The sequence below is a fragment of the Bos mutus genome, chromosome 4, assembly GCF_027580195.1.
Source record: "Bos mutus isolate GX-2022 chromosome 4, NWIPB_WYAK_1.1, whole genome shotgun sequence".
NCBI lineage: Eukaryota > Metazoa > Chordata > Mammalia > Artiodactyla > Bovidae > Bos > Bos mutus.
Window position 1 is genome coordinate 75,460,546 of NC_091620.1, and position 20,422 is coordinate 75,480,967.

The following is a 20,422-nucleotide window of genomic DNA, read 5'->3' on the forward strand; positions in this document are numbered from 1 at the left end:
TAGTTCTAAGTATATTCACATTGTTGTGCGGCCAATCTCTGGAACTCTTCATCTTGCAAAACCAGAATTCTACACCCATTAAACAACTAACTAACTCCTATTGCCCTTCTCCCAGTCTGCCCTTAGCAACTACCGTTCTACTTTCTATCTGTATGAGTTTAACTAGTCTTCATACCCAAAAAGAATTTGTTCTTTTGTGGCTGGTTTATTTCACTTAACATATTTTTACGTTTCATCCATGCTGCGACATGTGTCAGAATTTCCTTCCTATTTAAGGTCAATTAGTATTTCACTGGTCTGTATACCATGTTCTATTTATCCATTGGCCCATCCATGGACAGTTGGATTGTTTTCACCTTTTGGCTATTGTGACTCCTGTTGTTATGAACCTGAGTATACCTGTCTCAGAGCCAGCTTTCAGTTACTTGGGGTACATATCCATAAGTGGACTTGTTGGATTCAAATTTTAATTTTTTGAATTACTGTGCTCTTTTCCACAGTGGCTACACCATTTTACAATCCCACCAACAGTACACAGAGGATACAGTTTCTACACATCCTCACCAACACTCGTTTTTGTGTGTGTTTGTGGGGGGTGTTTGTTTGATAGTAGCCATTGCACTGGTAAGGTGGCATCTCATTGTAATTTTGATTTGTATTTCTGTGCTGATTAGTGATGTTGAGCATCTTTTCATATGCTTTTTATATATATTTTTGAGAAGTATTTAAGTCCTTTGCCTCTTTTTAAATTGTGTGTTTTTTTTTTTGAGTTGTAGGAGTCCTTTTATAGTGTTTCTATATATTCATCTTTTGCACAAAAAGGACAGTTTATGAAAATTTAACAGTCATAATAAAATAAAACTTGTGATTCGTTTTCAAAGTAAAATTCTCTCAGAACAGTTAATATGGACTCATAATTCAGTTTAATTAACAATTCTTAAAGTCAGCTGAAGTTTCAGTTATAATTTTTTCTACCAAGATTGCTATACAGGTTGACATTATCTTCTGCCTGTCTTAGTAAAGGTTTTACTAGAGGAAATATTAGTAAATTCTGTTCAGTGACTTTGACCATGGTTTTGAAAGTCATCAAATGTCACATCTTTTATTTAAAATCTTGGGTTATTTTGATTCAAGGATTCTAAAACTAAGAAACACATTCTAGATTTTATTTGTAAATTATTTTTGTTGTGTATTTACTCTGTAACTGCAAGTTTGTTTTTATTTAAAATATTGCAGAAATCTTGATAATTGTATGTAAGTGGGTCCTAGTTTTTCATGATTGAAGTCTGGCTTTTTGTCTGAAGAGGAGTAATATTTATCTTTATTACAAAGAGATATGTGAAGACAAAATCATGCCCTTGGTAACTCTGGGTGGACATACCTTCACAGTAGTATAATGTGGCCTTTTCTGGACCAAGTCTAAAATAATGCCGGAATGAAATACTTTTTGCAAGAAATCATCGGTATCTAACATCAGAAATCACTACAAAAAGAAACCTCACGCCCATTACCTGTCACACCTCATTCCTCCTCATCCTAGCATCGTAGAAATTACTAATCTGTTTTCTGATTATAAATTTGCCTAGTCTGGACATTTCATATAAATGGAATGACATGTGGCTTTTTTGTCTGCCTTCTTTTACTTAGCATAATGTTTTCAACTTTCATTAATTAAGGATGTATCAATACTTAATTCCTTTTCTATGGCCAAATAATATTCCATTGTTTGACTAGATTACATTTTGTTTATATTTATCAGTCAATGGACATTTGGGTTGTTGCCACTTTTTGACTCTTAGGAGTAATACTACTATGATCATTTGTGTTTAGTTTTTTGTGTGGGCATATGTTTTCAGTTCTCGTGAGTATATACCTAGGGGTGGAATCACTGGATTACATGGTAATTCTATATTTAACCTTTTAAGGAATTACCAAACTGTCTCTAATAAGAATTTAAAATTTAAATTTACAAACAGAAGTTTGGCAACCTAACTTGACTTTATCTCTACTTGGTCTCCTTTTTGAAAAATGAAATGATTGTGTGCAAGTAGATCCTTTATTATACTTATTTTTTTAATATCTTAAAAACATAAATACTTAATATTAATCAAAGCATTTTTATGTATTGATAGGGAAAATTGGCAGAGCATAGCCTTTAATAGGAGGATAGTCTAGTTCCTTATATGTAACTAGACTTGGGGAATGGAGTGAGAAGACACAAAAATATGACTTGTAAACTTAAGCCTGGTTTGCTAGGTAATTTTCAAGCTTTTAGGTAAATTAAAGGATATATGTGGTGTCTGCATAGATCCATAATGGAAGGATTAGGGAGAATATCATTGAGCCATTCTGGAATTTTGTCTGTAATTTATTTTGTCTGATGCTGCCTAAATAGACTTATAATGTACAGTTGGAAATTGCTTTCTGAATTTGAAATAGAAATTGTAGCTGGTACTGAGCAATGTGGTCTCACGTATTCTATTCTGGTATGGCATCAAATCTTAGGGTACACACAAAAAGAGATTAAAATCTCTTAGTGTCTTTAAGGAAAAAAAAGACACTATTTGAATATACAAATAAAGATATTTTGGTATTTGCTAGTTTCTATAAGAAGTCAGGTGCTTCCCTTATAGCTCAGTTGGGAAAGAATCTGCCTGCAGTGCAGGAGACCCAGGTTCAATTCCTGGGTTGGGAAGATCCCCTGGAGAAGGAAATGGCAACCCACTCCAGTATTCTTGCCTGGAGAATCTCATGGACAGAGGAGCCTGACGAGCTACAGTCCATCGGGTTGCAAGAATCAGACACGGCTTAGTGACTAAACCACCACCCTAAGAAGTCCGCTAATCTGAGGCAGGTAATTAAAAATGTTCCTTAAATTCCTCATCTGTTGATCTTTTCTCAGACTTTACATATTTAAAGGCAAGCTCTATGGTAAATGTTAGGTAGGGTGCTTTGCATGCATGATGATGAACACAAATGCATTTTTCTGTCTCTACTCCTTGGCATATATTAATTATCAGTTATTTATTATTTTGTTATGCCACCAAATTTCCCATTTTTTATTGGTCATTCAAAGGGTTTCTTAAATATTTTTAATTGAAAAGACAATACAATTCCTTTAATATAATTAAAGGAAAGAAAATTAAGTTACCCATCATTCTGTCCTTAAAACAACTGTCTTTCTTCATTGGTAGTGGGACTAGAAAGTTAAGGGCCAGGTTTGGTAGCTGTTTACTGAGGTATTCACACTAGAACTTGAAACTGGTTGGATGTGAGAGGAAGCAAGTGGACAGATAAGTGGGGAAAGTCCAAAACTACTAGGAGATTTAATGGCTAAGGAGGGCAGAGGTGCCAATGAAAATCAAAAGGGACATAGAAACATTTGAAAAAATCAGTCAATTTCTTTGTATCTAGTTAGATTTGAGAGGCTGTTGTGAATGTTCCAGAAAACACAGATTTGGGGATTGTGTCATATAATAGTTGTTTGTTGTTTAGTCATTAAGTTGTATTCTGCTGTTTTTTGACACCATGGACTATAGCCTGCCAGGCTCCTCTTGTCCTTGGGATTCTAGGCAAGAATACTGCAGTGGGTTGCCATTTCCTTCCTCAGGGTATCTTCCCAACCCAGGGAAGATACCCTGGGTATCGTACATTGTCAGGCAGATTCTTTACCACTGAGCCACCAATGAAGCCCAATGTAATAGTTAAAGGAGTAGTAAGGAGCAGGGGATAGACTTGCTAAAAGACAAAATTTGAGGAGACAATAGTTGAATAGAGAAAATATACTTAAAGGACCCGAAAGGGTAAGAGGAAAGTCAAGAGACAGTTGTTTCATGGAATCAAAGAAAAGAGTTTTAAAAAGAGGTAGATCATTTGGTAAACACTTTATAGGAATTGAGGCTATTAATTTTGATGCCTTTTGGAGATTATTGGTGACTTCATAGAAGTAGTTTTCAGTACAAGTGGTAAAGAGAAGAATGAAATTTTCAGGGAGTTCAAGAGTTAATGGTTTACCAGAAGTATATGTTTCATTTCCATATAGTGGTAAATATGAATTGAGCTTTCTTAAACAGCAGGTGACTCTTCCTGTGCTACATTTGTTTCTGCAAAGATGAAAATAGGAATTTTGCATCCACACTATTAATTTGAAGGGTCTTTATTTTTTAGCTGGACAATTATTGTAACTTAATGTGTTGACCCTGGGACTAAAAATCTTCAAGTTTACTGTATATTTATATTATATATTTTGGAATAATGAGATTAGTAACGAATTGCTTTGGAATACTTTGAGAGTCTGGGCTTAGAGTATTTCTCAGTTTAAACTACAGAGTAAAGAGGACTATAGTGATTGTGTTTTCTTAAGTCAAGACATAACCAGATGAAAGGAGGCATAGTCAGAAGCTGGAGTATTAATACGTAGATTTTGGAAAGTTTTGAGCAGTTTGCTGTGGGGGCAGTGGAAGAAAATATTTGAAGTTGGGATTGACATAGAAAATATGGAATCAATAATTGCATGAGTTAAATGGTTAGAGGGGCATGAGATAAAGGATGATGAAAAACAAATGAAAGAGAAGGTGAGGACTTTGTGAGCAGAAACAAAAATAAACTTGAGAACCCATTTTTTTCCCATTTGCTGTATTTAAATTATTAATTGTTTTTTACATTTATTTTTAGACTAAACCACGTGGCATGTGGGATGTTAGTTCCCTCACCAGGGATTGAACCCATGACCTTTGCAGTAGCCGCAGAATCTTAACCACTGAACCTCAACGGACCTCCCTCCATTTGCTGTATTAACAAAACAATTGTATTGTCCTCTTAGTTCAAATAGGATTCTAGTTTATTCCATTAAAAAAAAATAGCCTAGAGGTAGGCAAAGGATAAACTTGAATTATATTCTTCTAATATTTTGATCTTGAGAAAGTACTATATTTTCTTTTCCAACTAGAGAACTGGAGTCTTTCCTTTAAGAAAAGGAAGCCATTTGCTTGTTGTCTAGGGTATGCAAAAAATGATTATAGGCTTGTGAAGTTTTTTACTACTTTTTTTTCTGTTAGCTTTTGTGCTTTGCCATATTTATTGTTTTAAAATAAAGCCTGCAGTACAAAGTTTTATTTAAAAACTAATTCTCATAATGAAGATCTATTGCTTCATCCATTCATGGAGGATTATACAACTACTATGTTGAAGAGATCTCCTTTGCTAGTGTTTAATGGAACTAGGAATTGAACCCTAGCTTCTTCGACTCAAAGCTGTCTCATTATGAAGTGATAATGAAGTTTAAGGAGGGAAGGAAAATCACTTCCTAAGTTTGCTGGCCAATTCTGATTTGCATCCTTTCCCCCAGAATATTACCACCTGAGAAGACCTAAACAGCGTTACTGACTTGATGGAGTTTGTCACAGGTTACACTGGTAGTAGCTGTTATTAATAGAATAAGACATGGTCTCTATCTTCAGGGAACTCGTATTCTATCAGGGATGGTATATGTACACATATAAATAATTATTACAAATTGGGATATGTCCTAGATGAGAGATAAATATCAAGTGCTGTGAGTAGAAATGAGGAAGCAATATGGGAGGAAGTGGAAGATGGGGTTGGGTGCCAGTACTGTTCTCAGGAAATGTTTCAACAAGATGATTTCTGTACTTAACTGTAAAGAAGCAAGGAGTTTGCTTGGCCAATTGAAGATAACTGAAGCATTGAAATTTACGTGAACAAAGAGTAAAATTGTTTTATTACCTAAAGACTGGTAAGATTGGCCCCTTTTATGCATGCGTGTTCATTTGTTTCTGATTCTTTGTCACCCTGTGAACTGTAGCCCACCAGGCTCATCTGTCTATGGGATTCTCCAGGCAAGAATACTGGAGTGGGTTGCTATTTCCTCCTCCAGGGGATCTTCCTGACCTACGGATCAAACCTACATCTCCTGCATGGGCAGGTGAATTTTTTTATATGGCTGTGTTACCTGGGAAGCCCACGATTGGCCCCTATTTACTTCAAAGTATGTCTTTTAAGTACCAGCCCTGACTTAGACTTTTTCTTTTTTAAAAATTTTCATTGGAGTATAGTGGCCTCACAATGTTATGTTAGTTTCTACTGTACAGCAGAATGAATCAGCTGTATGGGCCTGACTTAGCTTTAATGAGAAGGCATAGCTATGCTGTTCTGAAGAAGAATGACAGATAAGTTAGTCTGTCATGCAGCAGTAGGTAAAAGGGTGAGCAAAGATAGGAATATGAATTTTGAAAGGCAGAGCTGCTTAATTTGCAACTAAAGGTAAACATTGCAGTTGTGTAGTTGAAAGACCTGTTATTTTAATTGCTTATAACAGTTATTATTAGTAGCATACATATTTTCACATAAATATATTTGTAAATATATAAAGAATAGCCAGTTAGAGATCATATATGTTTTATGGAAATTATACTCTTATTTTCCTACTTGCTGCTGTTACTTTGTATTTGAGGTTTTAAATTTTTGAATTTTCTCTTAATAATCTTCCTCTTATTGTTGTTGGGTTAACTCAGTAGTATTATGATTCAGTGGCTTTTTGTGACTGATAACATTAATATTTTAGGCATAAAACCAGATGAATTTTTCATCTGACTGTTGTTACTGTGTGCCAACTATGTGCCACAGTACACATAGATGAATTTTAAAACTTTTCTGATTTTTAAAACTTCAGATGAATTTTCCTGATAATTGGTTCAGAAATATTTCAGAGCAATGGCAAAAGCAGTACTGTTTAGTTATTCTTATATTTTGCTACAGTATAACTAAAGCTTAAAGTAAGTAATTTCACTTTATTTAACTTTAAGGTACATTATTATGATTTGCATATTCTTGTGTGCATATTTACTAAAATTAATGTCTTATGAAGTTGATACTGTTTTTTTTCAATTGTTGGGGACGTTTAGGAATTGGGGAGAAGGCAATGGCAACCCCACTCCAGTACTCTTGCCTGGAAAATCCCACGGATGGAGGAGCCTGGTAGGCTGCAGTCCATGGGGTTGCTAAGAGTCAGACACAACTGAGCGACTTCACTTTCACTTCACCTTCATGCATTGGAGGAGGAAATGACAACCCACTCCAGTATTCTTGCCTGAAGAATCCCAGGGACAGGGGAGCCTGGTGGGCTGCTGTCTATGGGGTCGCACAGAGTTGGACATGACTGAAGCAACATAGCAGCAGGAATTGGAGTCAGTAGCGTATGGCCCAATAACAGAGTATGAGAAAGCTTGATCTCTAATACCTAATTTATCTATTTTCCATCTTACACCAGTAAGAATTTGAGTTACCTTAATTTTATTTAAGCTCTACTGTTTTTCTGTCCATTTGTTTTCTTAATTGTCCTGATTGAAAATCCAGGTAAGAATCAAATTTAATACTTGTTCTTGTCTACATGTACTCTGAATTCTAAGTCTGTTTGGTTAGTATGAAGAGAATTAGATAAATTTGAGGGGTGGAGCTAACACAGCTTGCCAATGGATTGATTGGATGTTGAGGTGAGAGGAGGTAAATGTAGGAGTCAGGATGATTCCCAGGTTTTAGGCTTGAGCAACTGTTGAATGGTGGTGCTGTTTGGACATGTGCTTTGGACATTTTGTGATGCCTGTAGGACACCCAGTGGACAATCGAGTAGACAGTTCTGGAGTCAACAAGCGTCACAAACACATTCTCATTAGCTTTGGTCCTTAGATAAACAAGGAAAGTACCCTTTTAAAGAACCAAGTCTTGACGCACAACTGGATACCTTAAAGAGGTTAGTCATATTGTATATGGCTTTAGAGGCCTCTGAGAATCAGTTACTGATTTAGGATTGGGGAGTAAACCTTTTGTGTTTTTAAAAAGTAAAGAGAAAGTGATTTGTTTGAAACGTTAAAACACAGTGATTGTTAAACCCTGTTTTTGTTTGCATCACAAATTCTAACATATCAAAGACTGTGACTTGCCTGAGAAGTCTAATTAAACAGTTCTTGAAATCACTCGTTTTAATGTGATTTGCACTGCACTAGTTTATAAAGTACAATAAAATACCCCGTCTCTGTCTTCAGTATTATAGTCTAATGGGTGAGACATTAAACTATAAATACTTTTCACAAGTGGTAATACAGCAATGAATTCTTGACTACTTAGTTCTGGGAATTGGGAGCAATGAGGAAGGGAAGGTTTAAGAGAGGGTTCAGAAAGGAAATAACACTCTAGCCAGAGTCCTCCTGTTAACTCACCAGAAAGAGTAAAACCTGTAGAACTGTGATGAGGGGTGGACGGTTTGCTGGTGGCGGCGGCGGTGGTGGTAAATCTATATGTCTGAAGTGTCATACTCTGTGTGAGAGAGTGTTATAAAAAGAAGATGGGAAATTAGACAGGCAGCTTTCAAAATATGTTAAAATTAAAGGATTTGGTAATTTATCTAGGGCATGATAGACGCATTGGAGAATTTTCAGGTGTGGGATTTAAAATGACCAGACTTGCTTCATAGAATAGAAACTCTAGAGTGGAATCATATGAGTTTATTATGTGATTTTTCTCAAGACTCTTAAGGGTAGCTGAAAATGTCTTTCTTAAAGGTTTTTTCCTTTGCTTAGTTAAAAAGCCACACATTGTAAAGGGTGTGAATAGTACAGTTTATGTAAATATACCATTTAGCTATATTTTTGCTCAGTTAGGACAATGATTTTCTTGCTTTAGTATAATTATGTGTAACTTCATAAATAAATAATTTTTATTCATGTTTGGTTCAGTGCTGTTCTCATACAACTGTCACATAGCACTGTACTTAAAAATAACGTTCCTTTGTACGTTATGGCCTGTTTCTCAATTTCATAGTGACAACATCACTACAGATAATGGAAATGGTGGTCAGGAAGTTAAAATTACATTATATGTGTAAGTACTTTCCATTTCATATAGTTAAATAAACCTTGGTGGTGCTATGTTTCCTCCAAGCACTACTGAGACATTACATTTTATGTGGTATTAAAAGAATGAAACCATTTTCTTTTGTTTAGCCCAGCATTCAGATCTTATTCTAAAATTAACCTATTTAACATATAAGCATTAAGTATGCTCTAGTAATACAGGGCATTATATTTTTTAATCTGACAGTAATCTTGTACTCATAGAGTTTAAAGTTTAGTAAATAGCATGCATTCTCTTTATGTATGTATCATGTAGTTCAGTCACTATACTCCTTCATGAACATACTTTACACCAGGGGTTCTTAAGCACAGACTCCAGACAGCAGCAGCAGCATCACTGGGGAACTCATTAAATACAAATTCTGAGGATGGGTCCCTGCAGTCTCTCGTCTAACAAGCCCTCCAGGTGATTGTGAAGCATGCTCGAAATTGACAGTATGAATGAAGCATGCTTTATAATATGCAACACTCCCAGGAAAACAAATTGCCTAGAATATATGATGATGCCTTTTGATCTCTGATCTAGAAAAGGCTTTATTTAAAGAAAGAAAGAAAATTGTAGTAGCAAATAACATTTAAAGAATTTCAGAAATATGTAAGTAGTTGTTAACTACTTGTTAACAAGTACTTGTTAACAATTAATGAGCCCGTTTTGTAAATGCCAGGCTCTTTGCTGCGAGTAGTTATTGTCCTCAGATTGCAGAGGAGGAGACACAGGTTAAATATATTCAGTGTCTTATAGCTAGAGTTTCAGATCAAGAATTTTAATTCAACCAACTAACTATAAAGCTGACTTTTTGTTAGGAAATAAGTTCCTATTTGAAGATATATTTTTTAATATAGTTGGGTAGAATTTTTTATGTCAATTTTTTATGTTTAACGAAGCACCATGGTTTTATTTATACTATATCATAGATTAGTATCTCTAAGAGGTAAGAAAATTTCTAAGTATGCTACTTACATAGATTTGTTGGAAGCATGACTGTAGAAAAACATCCCATGTTGTGTTAGTCTTTAAGAAAACTGGATCTATAAAAATTCAGACTCAAATTAGATATTTACTTGTACACAAAAGTGTTCTTAAAGTTTCATTATATGAGAAATGAAAAGTAATTTCCTATAAAAATTTTAATTTGCACATTTAAATAACATAATTTATCTTATAAAAAAAAGAAATGCTTGGAGTGACTGGAGCAGGTATTCCAGAAGTACATTTACATTTTACAATTAAATTCATCCCCTCTTTCCTTTTCCTTGTAGTTTTTTTGTTTGTTTGTTTTGTTTTTTTAGTGTGTGCTTATTTTTTTTTTCAATGATAGTTACCTAAGTTATATTCTCTTACCCCTGTGTTTCTGCTAATGTTTGGATTGCTGTCTTTCTGTTAGTCACATTCTATTTTGTAATACATTGATACTATATTTGAGAATCTTCGAGCAGAGAAAATACGAAAACTCTGACTAAATATGCAAGATAAATATGTAAGTAACTAGGAGATCTTTGTTAATGTAGAATAAAGAAATCGTGAATAATCTTTTTTGCTTTTATTTTTTTAAACAATTTTATTTTTGAATAGGTAATGCATTCATATAATCCAGAATGTAAGAAAGAATGTGTAGTAATGTTTCCTTCTCATCCATATTCTCTTCCCCATAGACAACAACCTTTGTAAATAGTTTCAGAGATGTTTTATACATGTACAAGCATATACAAATAAATATTTTTGACACTAATATATACACTATTGTGTTCTGCTTTTTTACACTTCATATATATTTTTGAGATCTTTCCATATCACTGTATATTAAGAGCTTCGTCATTTGTTTTCAACCCTATCATATCTGCTTCTGTAAATGAAACAAATCTTTTTAGCCAGGCCTCTACTGTCTTTTCCAATTTTGTGTTCTTTTCCTATTATAAATAATTCTGCCATAAATAACTTTATGTGTACTTCATTTCATGAGCGTGTGCCATTAATCTAGAGAACAACTTTGTAGAAGTGCAGTTCCTAGGTAAAGAGGTTATGTGTATTTGTAATTGCCAAATTACCCTCCTTAGGGGTTGTGCTAATATTGTTTTCTACCAGTGTTGTGTCAAAGTTCTGGTTTTCCCACACCCTCACCAACCCGCCCATTTACTTTCTCAGTTCAGTTCATTCCAGTCGCTCAGTCGTATCCGACTCTTTGCGACCCCATGAATTGCAGCACGCCAGGCCTCCCTGTCCATCACCAGCTCCCGGAGTTCACCCAAGCTCATGTCCATCGAGTCAGTGATGCCATCCAGCCATCTCATCCTCTGTCGTCCCCTTCTCCTCCTGCCCCCAATCCCTCCCAGCATCAGAGTCTTTTCCAATGAGTCAACTCTTCGCATAAGGTGGCCAAAGTACTGGAGTTTCACCTTTAGCATCATTCCTTCCAAAGAAATCCCAGGGCTGATCTCCTTTAGAATGGACTGGTTGGATCTCCTTGCAGTCCAAGGGACTCTCAAGAGTCTTCTCCAACACCACAGTTCAAAAGCATCAATTCTTCGGCGCTCAGCTTTCTTCACACTCCAACTCTCACATCCATACATGACCACTGGAAAAACCATAGCCTTGACTAGACGGACCTTTGTTGGCAAAGTAATGTCTCTGCTTTCAATATGCTATCTAGGTTGGTCATTACTTTCTAAATAACTACAATTCCCTGCCCCCCCCCATGCACTTACATACTTTGAAAACTTTATTACTACAGGAAATAACATCATAAAAGTGAACAGTTTTGCTTTGGCATTGTGCCTGTGCAAAACAGAATTCTAGTTAAGATTTTTCATTTTAAAAAACATATATTCCTGCTTTAGGTCTTTAAGATTGGGATGATAAAATTTAGGAGTTTTTCAGAGAAGAACAAAAAAGCTTACCATTCTGTATGTGAGGGTTTACTTTAAGATTATTTCAAATGTTAAAGGTTAAGTATGTCAATACAAGAATAAGTTAAAGATCTTCAATTAAAGTTCTGTCTGTAAAAATATAGACATACTATTCTTAGTTGCTTAATTATCAGTATCACAAGGAACAAAAATAAAATGGTGAAAAAATTAAATGTTACCAGGCATCTTTTTCATTTGTATTTAATACTTTTGTTCAATAGTAAAACCAGAATGCCTTCGATATGTTTTTAAGCCTGGAAGAAAGTAGGTTCCTTTGAAATTAGATTTCAGCAATGTGGTTGAGTAGTGAATTTAAACAATTCACAATGCTGACTTTCAGTGCTTCTGAAAGCAGGAAGTGTATTCCTGACATGCAGAAATATTCCAGCCCAAGAACATCCCTACTGCCGTATGTGGTAAGAATTTCTCACCAACTCACAAGCCACTTCTGTTATACACTGAATAAGCAGAATTGGTCTTTGTTGAACATTTCCAATTGAGTATCAAAGAACTTTGTTTTGCAGTGTCTTATAAGTAATTATTAGCTTATGCCTTGGAAGGAGCCTGGCACATCATGGGTGCTCAAGGTTTACTGAGAGAAGAAATAACAACTTCTATATAACCTTTTAGGTGTGATTGTAAAGTTTGTTTTTCGGATGCTGAGTTAAATATTCTGACTCAGCTTATTAATGGTTTCTTTAAATAAAATTATTTATATCTGGTGCCGTGTTGTGCTCAGTTGCTCAGTCATGTGCAACTGTTTGTGACTCCATGGACTGTAACCTGCCAGGCTCCTCTGTCCATGGAACTTTCCAGGCAGGAATACTGGACCGGGTTTCCATTTCCTACTCCAGGGGATCTTCCTCACCCAGAGATCAAACCCAGTCTCTTGAGTCCTGCATTGTCAGGGGGATTCTTTACCACTTTTATTCTACTGCCCTCCTTTTAAAATTGCTACTTGGAATATTAATCTTATGTTTGCTCTTATGCTAAGAAAAAAAAATTAGGGTTAATTATTAAGGGTTTAATTACAAAGGGTTAGGGAGATACCGTGAATTTAGAAAAATAAGAAAATGAGTTGTGAGAAATTGGGGTTAGCAAAATTCAATGAAGAGCTTATTATCATTCAAATTTTCATTAACATTTTGAAATACTGATTTTTTCTGAATTTGAATCTTCTTTTCTTTTGATTTTAAGCGACTAAGAAGATTGTCAACCAAATATAGAACAGAAAAGATTTATCCCACAGCCACTGGAGAAAAAGAAGAAAATGTTAAAAAGAACAGATATAAGGACATACTGCCATGTAAGTTTAAAATGCCATTAAAGGAACAAATGGATATGCTAATTAATAGTTTTATACCTTAAACTAGCTTTCTTCTTCCTAATGAGTTCATTTGTTAAGAAAATAATGATGAGCTTTTCTTTCAAGTTATACTACAAGATAATAATTTGTGGTTGTGCTTGCCTTTCCTTATGATAGTAGATTTTGTTGTTGTTATTTTACTGTTCATTTTTTTCCCTTTAAGTGTAATAATTACTCTGATACTGCCCCACTTTCAAATCTGAAAAATCCAAGTAAAAATATCTTTTGTGGACTCCCTGTTCAGAGAAATTTTTTATAAAAAATAAAATAATACAGACATAATTCAATAAGTATAATACATTTTATAAAATGCTAAAAATATTAACTCATCTATTTTCTATTCATAAGAACTATAATTGATTAATTGAGCATTAAAAATGAACCATGAAAAAAAAAATGAACCATGATTCATGCTTGTGTGTCTGCTGTTCTTACTAGTCTAAGAGCATGGTATGTATCTCTGAGGGCATGCCTAAGACTGATAGCATTATATTCTAATAATGATAATATAATTATATTCTTAAACAGTATAGTTTTCTATCAGAATACCTTTAACTGTAAAAGTTAAAAATTTATATCATACCTGCTGTCTTTTAAAGCTGCCAATAGTCTTTCTCTTTTCCTTCTTATCTAGAAATCTGTACATTCCAGGATACCATTCTCTCAACTCTGCTTTCATCCTTTTTTTTCTAGCTTTATTGAAGTATAATTGACAAAATTTCATTCATTCCTAAAGTTTATTCTCTCTAAAATGTCCTTGATAAATTTTCCAGTGACTTTAATTATCATATTCGGTAGTCTTTTATTACTATTGTTGTTGTTGTTAATTAGTGCTTATTCTTTTCTGTTAACTGTTTTGATGTTGTTGACCAGTCACTATTTTTTAAATTTCCTTCTTCTATAATAACCCTTTTTCAAATTGCCTCATCCCGCACTTGTCTTCTTCCTTCTTTCTTACTGTCCTCTTTGCATAAATTTAATCCTTCATCTTTCTGTTGTTATTCAACTTTACTTTCAGATATGGGATCTGTGGGTGGCTGGTAGCAGCACAGTTATAAAGTGGCAACAGAGCATAATAAAGAGCTCTGACTGGAAGTTCAAATCCTGCCTCTGTCAACTGTTATCTATGTAATTTTGGATGTATCCTTTCTGTGCTTTGGTTTCTTCATCTTCAAAATGGAGATTAAAATAATAATTACCTTAAAAGATTATTTTGTGCATGTACAATGCTTACAGTTGTCCCTAGCACATAGTAACCACTCATTAAGGTTTTGGAAAATATAATTCACTTTTCTTACCAAACCACTTCAGAGTAGTGAATAGTATGGGTTTCTGAACAGTTCTTTTAAATTAAGCAATATAATTTTGAGGTACTCTTATTATGCTCTGGAATTAATGTTCAGTTCAGTTCAGTCGTGTCCAACTCTTTGCAACCCCATGGACCACAGCACGCCAGGCCTCCCTGTCCAACACCAGTTCTTGGAGTTGACCCAAGCTCATGTCCATCGAGTCAGTGATGCCATCCAACCGTCTCATCCTCTGTGTCTGTCTCCTCCTCCTTCCTTCAATCTTTCCCACTATCAGGGTCTTTTCAAATCAGTCAGCTCTTCACATCAAGTGGCCAAAGTATTGGAGTTTCAGCTTCAATATTAGTTCTTCCAATGAACGCTCAGGACTGATCTCCTTTAGGATGGACTGGTTGGATCTCCTTGCAGTCCAAGGGACTCTCAAGAGTCTTCTCCAACACCACAGTTCAAAAGCATCAGTTCTTCAGTCCTCAACTTTCTTTATAGTCCAACTCTCACATCCATACATGACTATTGGAAAACCATAGCCTTGACTAGACAGACCTCTGTTGGCAAAGTAATGTCTCTGCCTTTTAATATGCTGTCTAGGTTGGTCATAACATTCCTTCTAAGGAGCATGCATCTTTTAATTTCATGGCTGCAGTCACCATTGGCAGTGATTTTGGAGCCCAGAAAAATAAAGTCTGACACTGTTTCCACTGTTTCCCCATTTGTTTGCCATGAAGTGATGGGACCGGATGCCATAATCTTAGTTTTCTGAATGTTGAGTTTAAAGCTGATGTTTTCACTCACCTCTTTCACTTTCATCAGTAGGTTCTTTAGTTCTTCTTCACTTTCTGTGATAAGGGTGGTGTCATCGGCGTATCTGCTGCTGCTGCTGCTCAGTCGCTTCATTCATGTCCGACTCTGTGCGATCCCATAGATGGCAGCCCACCAGGCTCCTCTGTCCCTGGGATTCTCCAGGCAAGAATACTGGAGTGGGTTGCCATTTCCTTCTCCATGTGCATATCTGAGGTTATTGATATTTCTCCCAGCAATCATGATTCCAGCTTGTGCTTCATCCAGCCCAGCATTTCTCATGATGTAGTCTGCATATATAGCTGAAATAGCTCAAATGGAATTCCATCACCTCCACTAACTTTGTTCGTAGTGATGCTTCCTAAGGCCCACTTGACTTTACATTCCAGGATGTCTGGCTCTAGGTGAGTGATCACACCATCGTGATTTTGGGTTGTGAAGATCTTTTTTGTATAGTTCCTCTGTGTATTCTTCCCACGTCTTCTTAATATCTTCTGCTTCTGTTGGGTCCATACCATTTCTGTCCTTTATTGAGCCCATCTTTGCCTGAAATGTTCCCTTGGTATCTCTAATTTTCTTGAAGAGATCTCTAGTCTTTCCCATTCTGTTGTTTTCCTCGGTTTCTTTGCGTCAATCACTGAGGAAGGCTTTCTTATCTCTCCTTGCTGTTCTTTGGAACTCTGCATTCAAATGGGTAGCTTTCCTTTTCTTCTTTGCTTTTGGCTTCTCTTCTTTTCACAGCTATTTGTAAGGCCTCCTCAGACAGCCGTTTTCCTTTTTTGCATTTCTTTTTCTTAGGGATGGTCTTGATCCCTGTCTCCTGTACAATGTCATGAACCTCCATCCATAGTTCATCAGGCACTCTGTCTATCAGATCTAGTCCCTTAAATCTATTTTTCACTTCCACTGTATAATCGTAAGGGATTTGATTTAGGTCATACCTGAATGGTCTAGTGGTTTTCCCTACTTTCTTCAATTTAAGTCTAAATTTGGCAATGAGGAGTTCCTGATCTGAGCCAGTCAGCTCCTGGTCTTGTTTTTGCTGACTGTGTAGAGCTTCTCCATCTTTGGCTGCAAAAAATGTAATCAGTCTGATTTCAGTGTTGGCCATCTGATGATGTCCATGTGTAGAGTCTTCTCTTGTGTTGTTGGAAGAGGGAGTTTGCTATAAGCAATGCATTCTCTTGGCAAAACTCTATTAGCCTTTGCCCCGCTTCATTCTGTACTCCAGTGCCAAATTTGCCTGTTACTCCAGGTGTTTCTTGAGTTCCTACTTTTGCATTCCAGTCCCCTATAATGAAAAGGACATCTTTTTTGGATGTAAGTTCTAGAAGGTCTTGTAGGTCTTCATAGAACCATTCAACTTCAGCTTCTTCAGCATTACTGGTCAGGGCATAGACTTGAATTACCATGATATTGAATGGTTTGCCTTGGAAATGAACAGAGATCATTCTGTCGTTTTTGAGATTGCATCCGAGTACTGCATTTCCGACTCTTGTTGACTATGAAGGCTACTCCATTTCTTCTAAGGGATTCCTGCCCACAGTAGTAGATGTAATGGTCATCTGAGTTATATTCACCCATTGCAGTTCATTTTAATTTTCTGATTCCTAAAATGGTGACATTCATTCCTGCCATCTACTGTGACCATGTCCAATTTGCATTGATTCGTGGACGTAACATTCCAGGTTCCTATGCAATATTGCTCTTTACAGCATCGGACCTTGCTTCTGTCACTAGTCACATCCACAACTGGGTTGTGGTTTTTGCTTTGGAATGAAGAGAGGGAATTAATGTGCACACTCTTAAAGAAACAGTGTTTCCACCTTGTTTTTTTACCATCTGAGGAAATGAATCTCAAACAGCTTCAGGTTTCTGTTTTCATATGTTGTTTCATTCATTCATTTTACAAGAAGCTTTGAACATATACTATGTGCTGCAGAAAACAACCTGACCAAATACCCTGCCCTTGTAGAGCTTATAGTGTAGGCAAGGCAATGAACAAGTCAAATGACATGTGTGGTCTCTCATAGTGGTTAGTGCTATTGATAATAATGTAGTAGGAGTTACAGAGAGAAAACTGAGAATAGGAGGAAGCTTTATTAATTTTAACTAGAGATAGATGGGGAAGTTCAGTGCTGTTCCACTGGTCCTCTGAAAAATAAAAGCCTTGCTTTGTATTGTTTGCCAGTTTCTTTAGGAAATGAATTATTTACCATAATCATCAAAACAAAACTGAGGGAGGTACTATTGTATGCCATTTTGCAGATAAAAAATTGAGACAAAGGTTAAACAGCTTCAGTTCAGTTCAGTTCAGTTCAGTCGCTTAGTTGTGTCCGACTCTGAGACCACGTGGACTGCAGCACGTCAGGTCTCCCTGTCCATCACCAACTTAAATAGCTTGCCACACAGCTAATAGTGTGGTGAGAATTTAAACCCGGGCAGTTTGTATCCAAAGCATTGGTTTTCAGCCACAGTGATTTTGCTCCTAAAGGGACAGACATTTAGCAATGCTAGACGTGGTTTGGTTGTTTGGTTATTACAACTAGGATGTGGAGTGAGCAGGCTGCTACTGGCATCTAGTGGGTAGAGGACAGGGAAGCTACTGCATCCTACAATCCGGAGGCCACAGCCTCCTCACAACAGAGAATTAGCCAAGGTCAAATAAAAATTAGCGCTGAGGTTGAGGAACCTTGCCCTAGAGTCTGAGCTCTTAAACATTGTGCTATAGGCAGAGTAGCAGTACCTTTTTACTTTTAAGTTATTTAAGGTTTGATAGGTCAGTTTCCAATAAATTTCTAATCATTTTAATTTGGAAAATTAAATTAATAGTAATAGTTTTTAGAGATACATATTTTCCTTCTGTCATAAGAATAGTGCAAATGGACAATTTCGAGTATTTAGCATGACCAGTGCTTGCAGTTTATTTTTTTGTTTTTTTAAACAGCCTTATTGTGGTATAATTTACGTATCATAAAGTTGACCCATTTTTAAGATGGGGACTCTTTATACTGTTGATGGGAATGTCAATTCATTCAGCCACTGTGGAAAACAGTATGGAGTTTTCTCAAGAAACAAAAAAAAGTAGAACTATCATATGATCCAACAGTTTTGCTCCTGGCTGTATATACACAAAAAAACAAAAACACTAATTTAAAGAGATACATGCATCCCAGTATTCATATCAGCATGATTTACAGTTGCCAAGCAACCTAAGTGTCCATCAGCAGATATCTGATAATGGATAAAGGTGTGAACAGTCTCTTCAAAGCGTTCGCAGTATTTTTTTAATTGATTTTTTATCCTATTTAGTTATAAAAGTTTTCTATATACCCCAGATACAAGTCTTTTTTCAGATATTATGATTTGCACCTCCCCCCCCCGGCCCCCGCCCCCTCTCCAGTTTATGGTTTGTCTTTTCATTTTCTTAGTGGTGTCTTAATGCACACTTTTAATTTTCATGAAGTCCAGTTTATCCGTTTTATGGGTCATGCTTTTCATGTTCAGTCCAAGAACTCTTTGCCTAATCCAGAATGACAAAGATTTTCTTCTGTGATTTTTCATTTCATTCCTGTAAATATTATAGTCTTAGCTGTTGCATTTAAGTGTATAGTCTATTTTGAGTTAATTTTTAATATGGTATCAGGTAAGGATCTAAAATAATCTTTCAGCACGTGGCATTGTTCCAGCACCATTTGTTGAAAATTATCCTTTCTCCTCTGAATTGCCTTAGCTCTTCTGTTGGAAATAATTTGACTGTAAATGTAAGAGTTTATTTCTGAACCCTTAATTCTATTTCATTGACACCAGATCACAGTATCTTGATCGTTGTAGCTTTATAGTAAGTTTTAAAGGCAAGAAGTGTTCTCCTAAAAAATTGGTTTGGTTATTCTCAGTCCTTTGCATTTCCATATAAATTCTGAGATAAGCTTGTCAATTTCTGCAAAAATTCCTACTGGAATTTTAATAAGGATTGTGTTGAATCTATGGATCAGTTTAAGGATAATTGCAATTTTAAACCATATTGACTCTTTGAATCTAAGTGTTCATCAACGGATGAATGGATAAAGAAAGTGTTTATGTCTATATATGTGCTGTGCTTAGTCGCTCAGTCGTATCCGACTCTTTGCAACCCCATCAGGCTCCTCTGTCCATGGGGATTCTCCAGGCAAGAATACTAGAGTGGGTTGCCATGCCCTTCTCCAAGGGATCTTCCCAACCCAGGGATCGAACCCAGGTCTCCTGCACTGTAGGTGGATTCTTGACCATCTGAGCCACCAGGGAACCATATATATAAGACAACTCTGTTTATTTAAATCTTTAATTTCTCTCAGCAGTGTTTTATGGTTTTCAGTGTACAAATCTTGTATTTCTTCTTGTAAAAAGTTTTTATGCTGTTGTGAATGGAATTATTTTAATTTTATTTTCAAGATTTTTGTTACTAGTATATAGAAATATAGTTCATATTTGCACATCGATTTTTTTTTTTTTTTTTTTTAATCCACTGACCTTCGGAGAGAGAAGCCTTCCAGGCCACAGTCCCTGGGGTCACAAGAGTCAGACATGACTTAGTGACTAAACGACCACGACCTTCCTGGACTCATTTATCTTAGTAATTTTTCTGTGGAAATGTTAGGATTTTTGACATATCAGAATCATGTCATTTACAAATAATGATAGTTTTACTCCTTTCTTTCCAATCTGAGTGTCTGTTTTGACTTATTTCACTGGCTAAAACCTCTAGTATAATGTTGACTTGAAGTGGCAAGAGCAGACATTATTGCGTTTGATCCATTAAAAGTAATTTCATCACTATTCAAAGATCACTTAGGTTTTTCTCAGGCTATCTGGGAGATTTGGTTTATTTTATGCTAGACCACTGAGACCAGGCCTATAATTAAGAAATTTCTGGATACTCCTGTGTCAAGGATGACCTGTTGCTTTTGTTTGTTGAAAGGGCTAAAACTGAGCTGGCTAGCCTTTAGAAGTGATGGATCAGGGTATTCTGCCTATTCCAATGTTATTATGAAGATTCTTTTATTTTTCACACCTAGGATTTATCAATAGGTGTGTGTTTTCTTGGAGGCAACAATATATTTATATATTGTTTGGTGTGTGTG

At 35.9% G+C, this 20,422-nt stretch overlaps 1 protein-coding gene across 3 annotated transcripts in view; it reads left to right on the top strand.

Moving 5' to 3' along the window:
- PTPN12 (protein tyrosine phosphatase non-receptor type 12) overlaps positions 1-20,422 on the top strand; it is a 90,855-nt gene that overhangs the window by 26,894 nt on the left and 43,539 nt on the right. For 2 of the 3 annotated variants that reach the window (XM_005895257.2, XM_070369672.1), the window contains one exon: positions 13,029-13,137. In XM_005895257.2, coding sequence (XP_005895319.1) covers positions 13,029-13,137 — 109 coding nt within the window. Of the gene's footprint in view, positions 1-5,824; positions 5,945-13,028; positions 13,138-20,422 lie in introns of those variants that run through there. The other variant, XM_070369670.1, reaches the window with a different exon arrangement.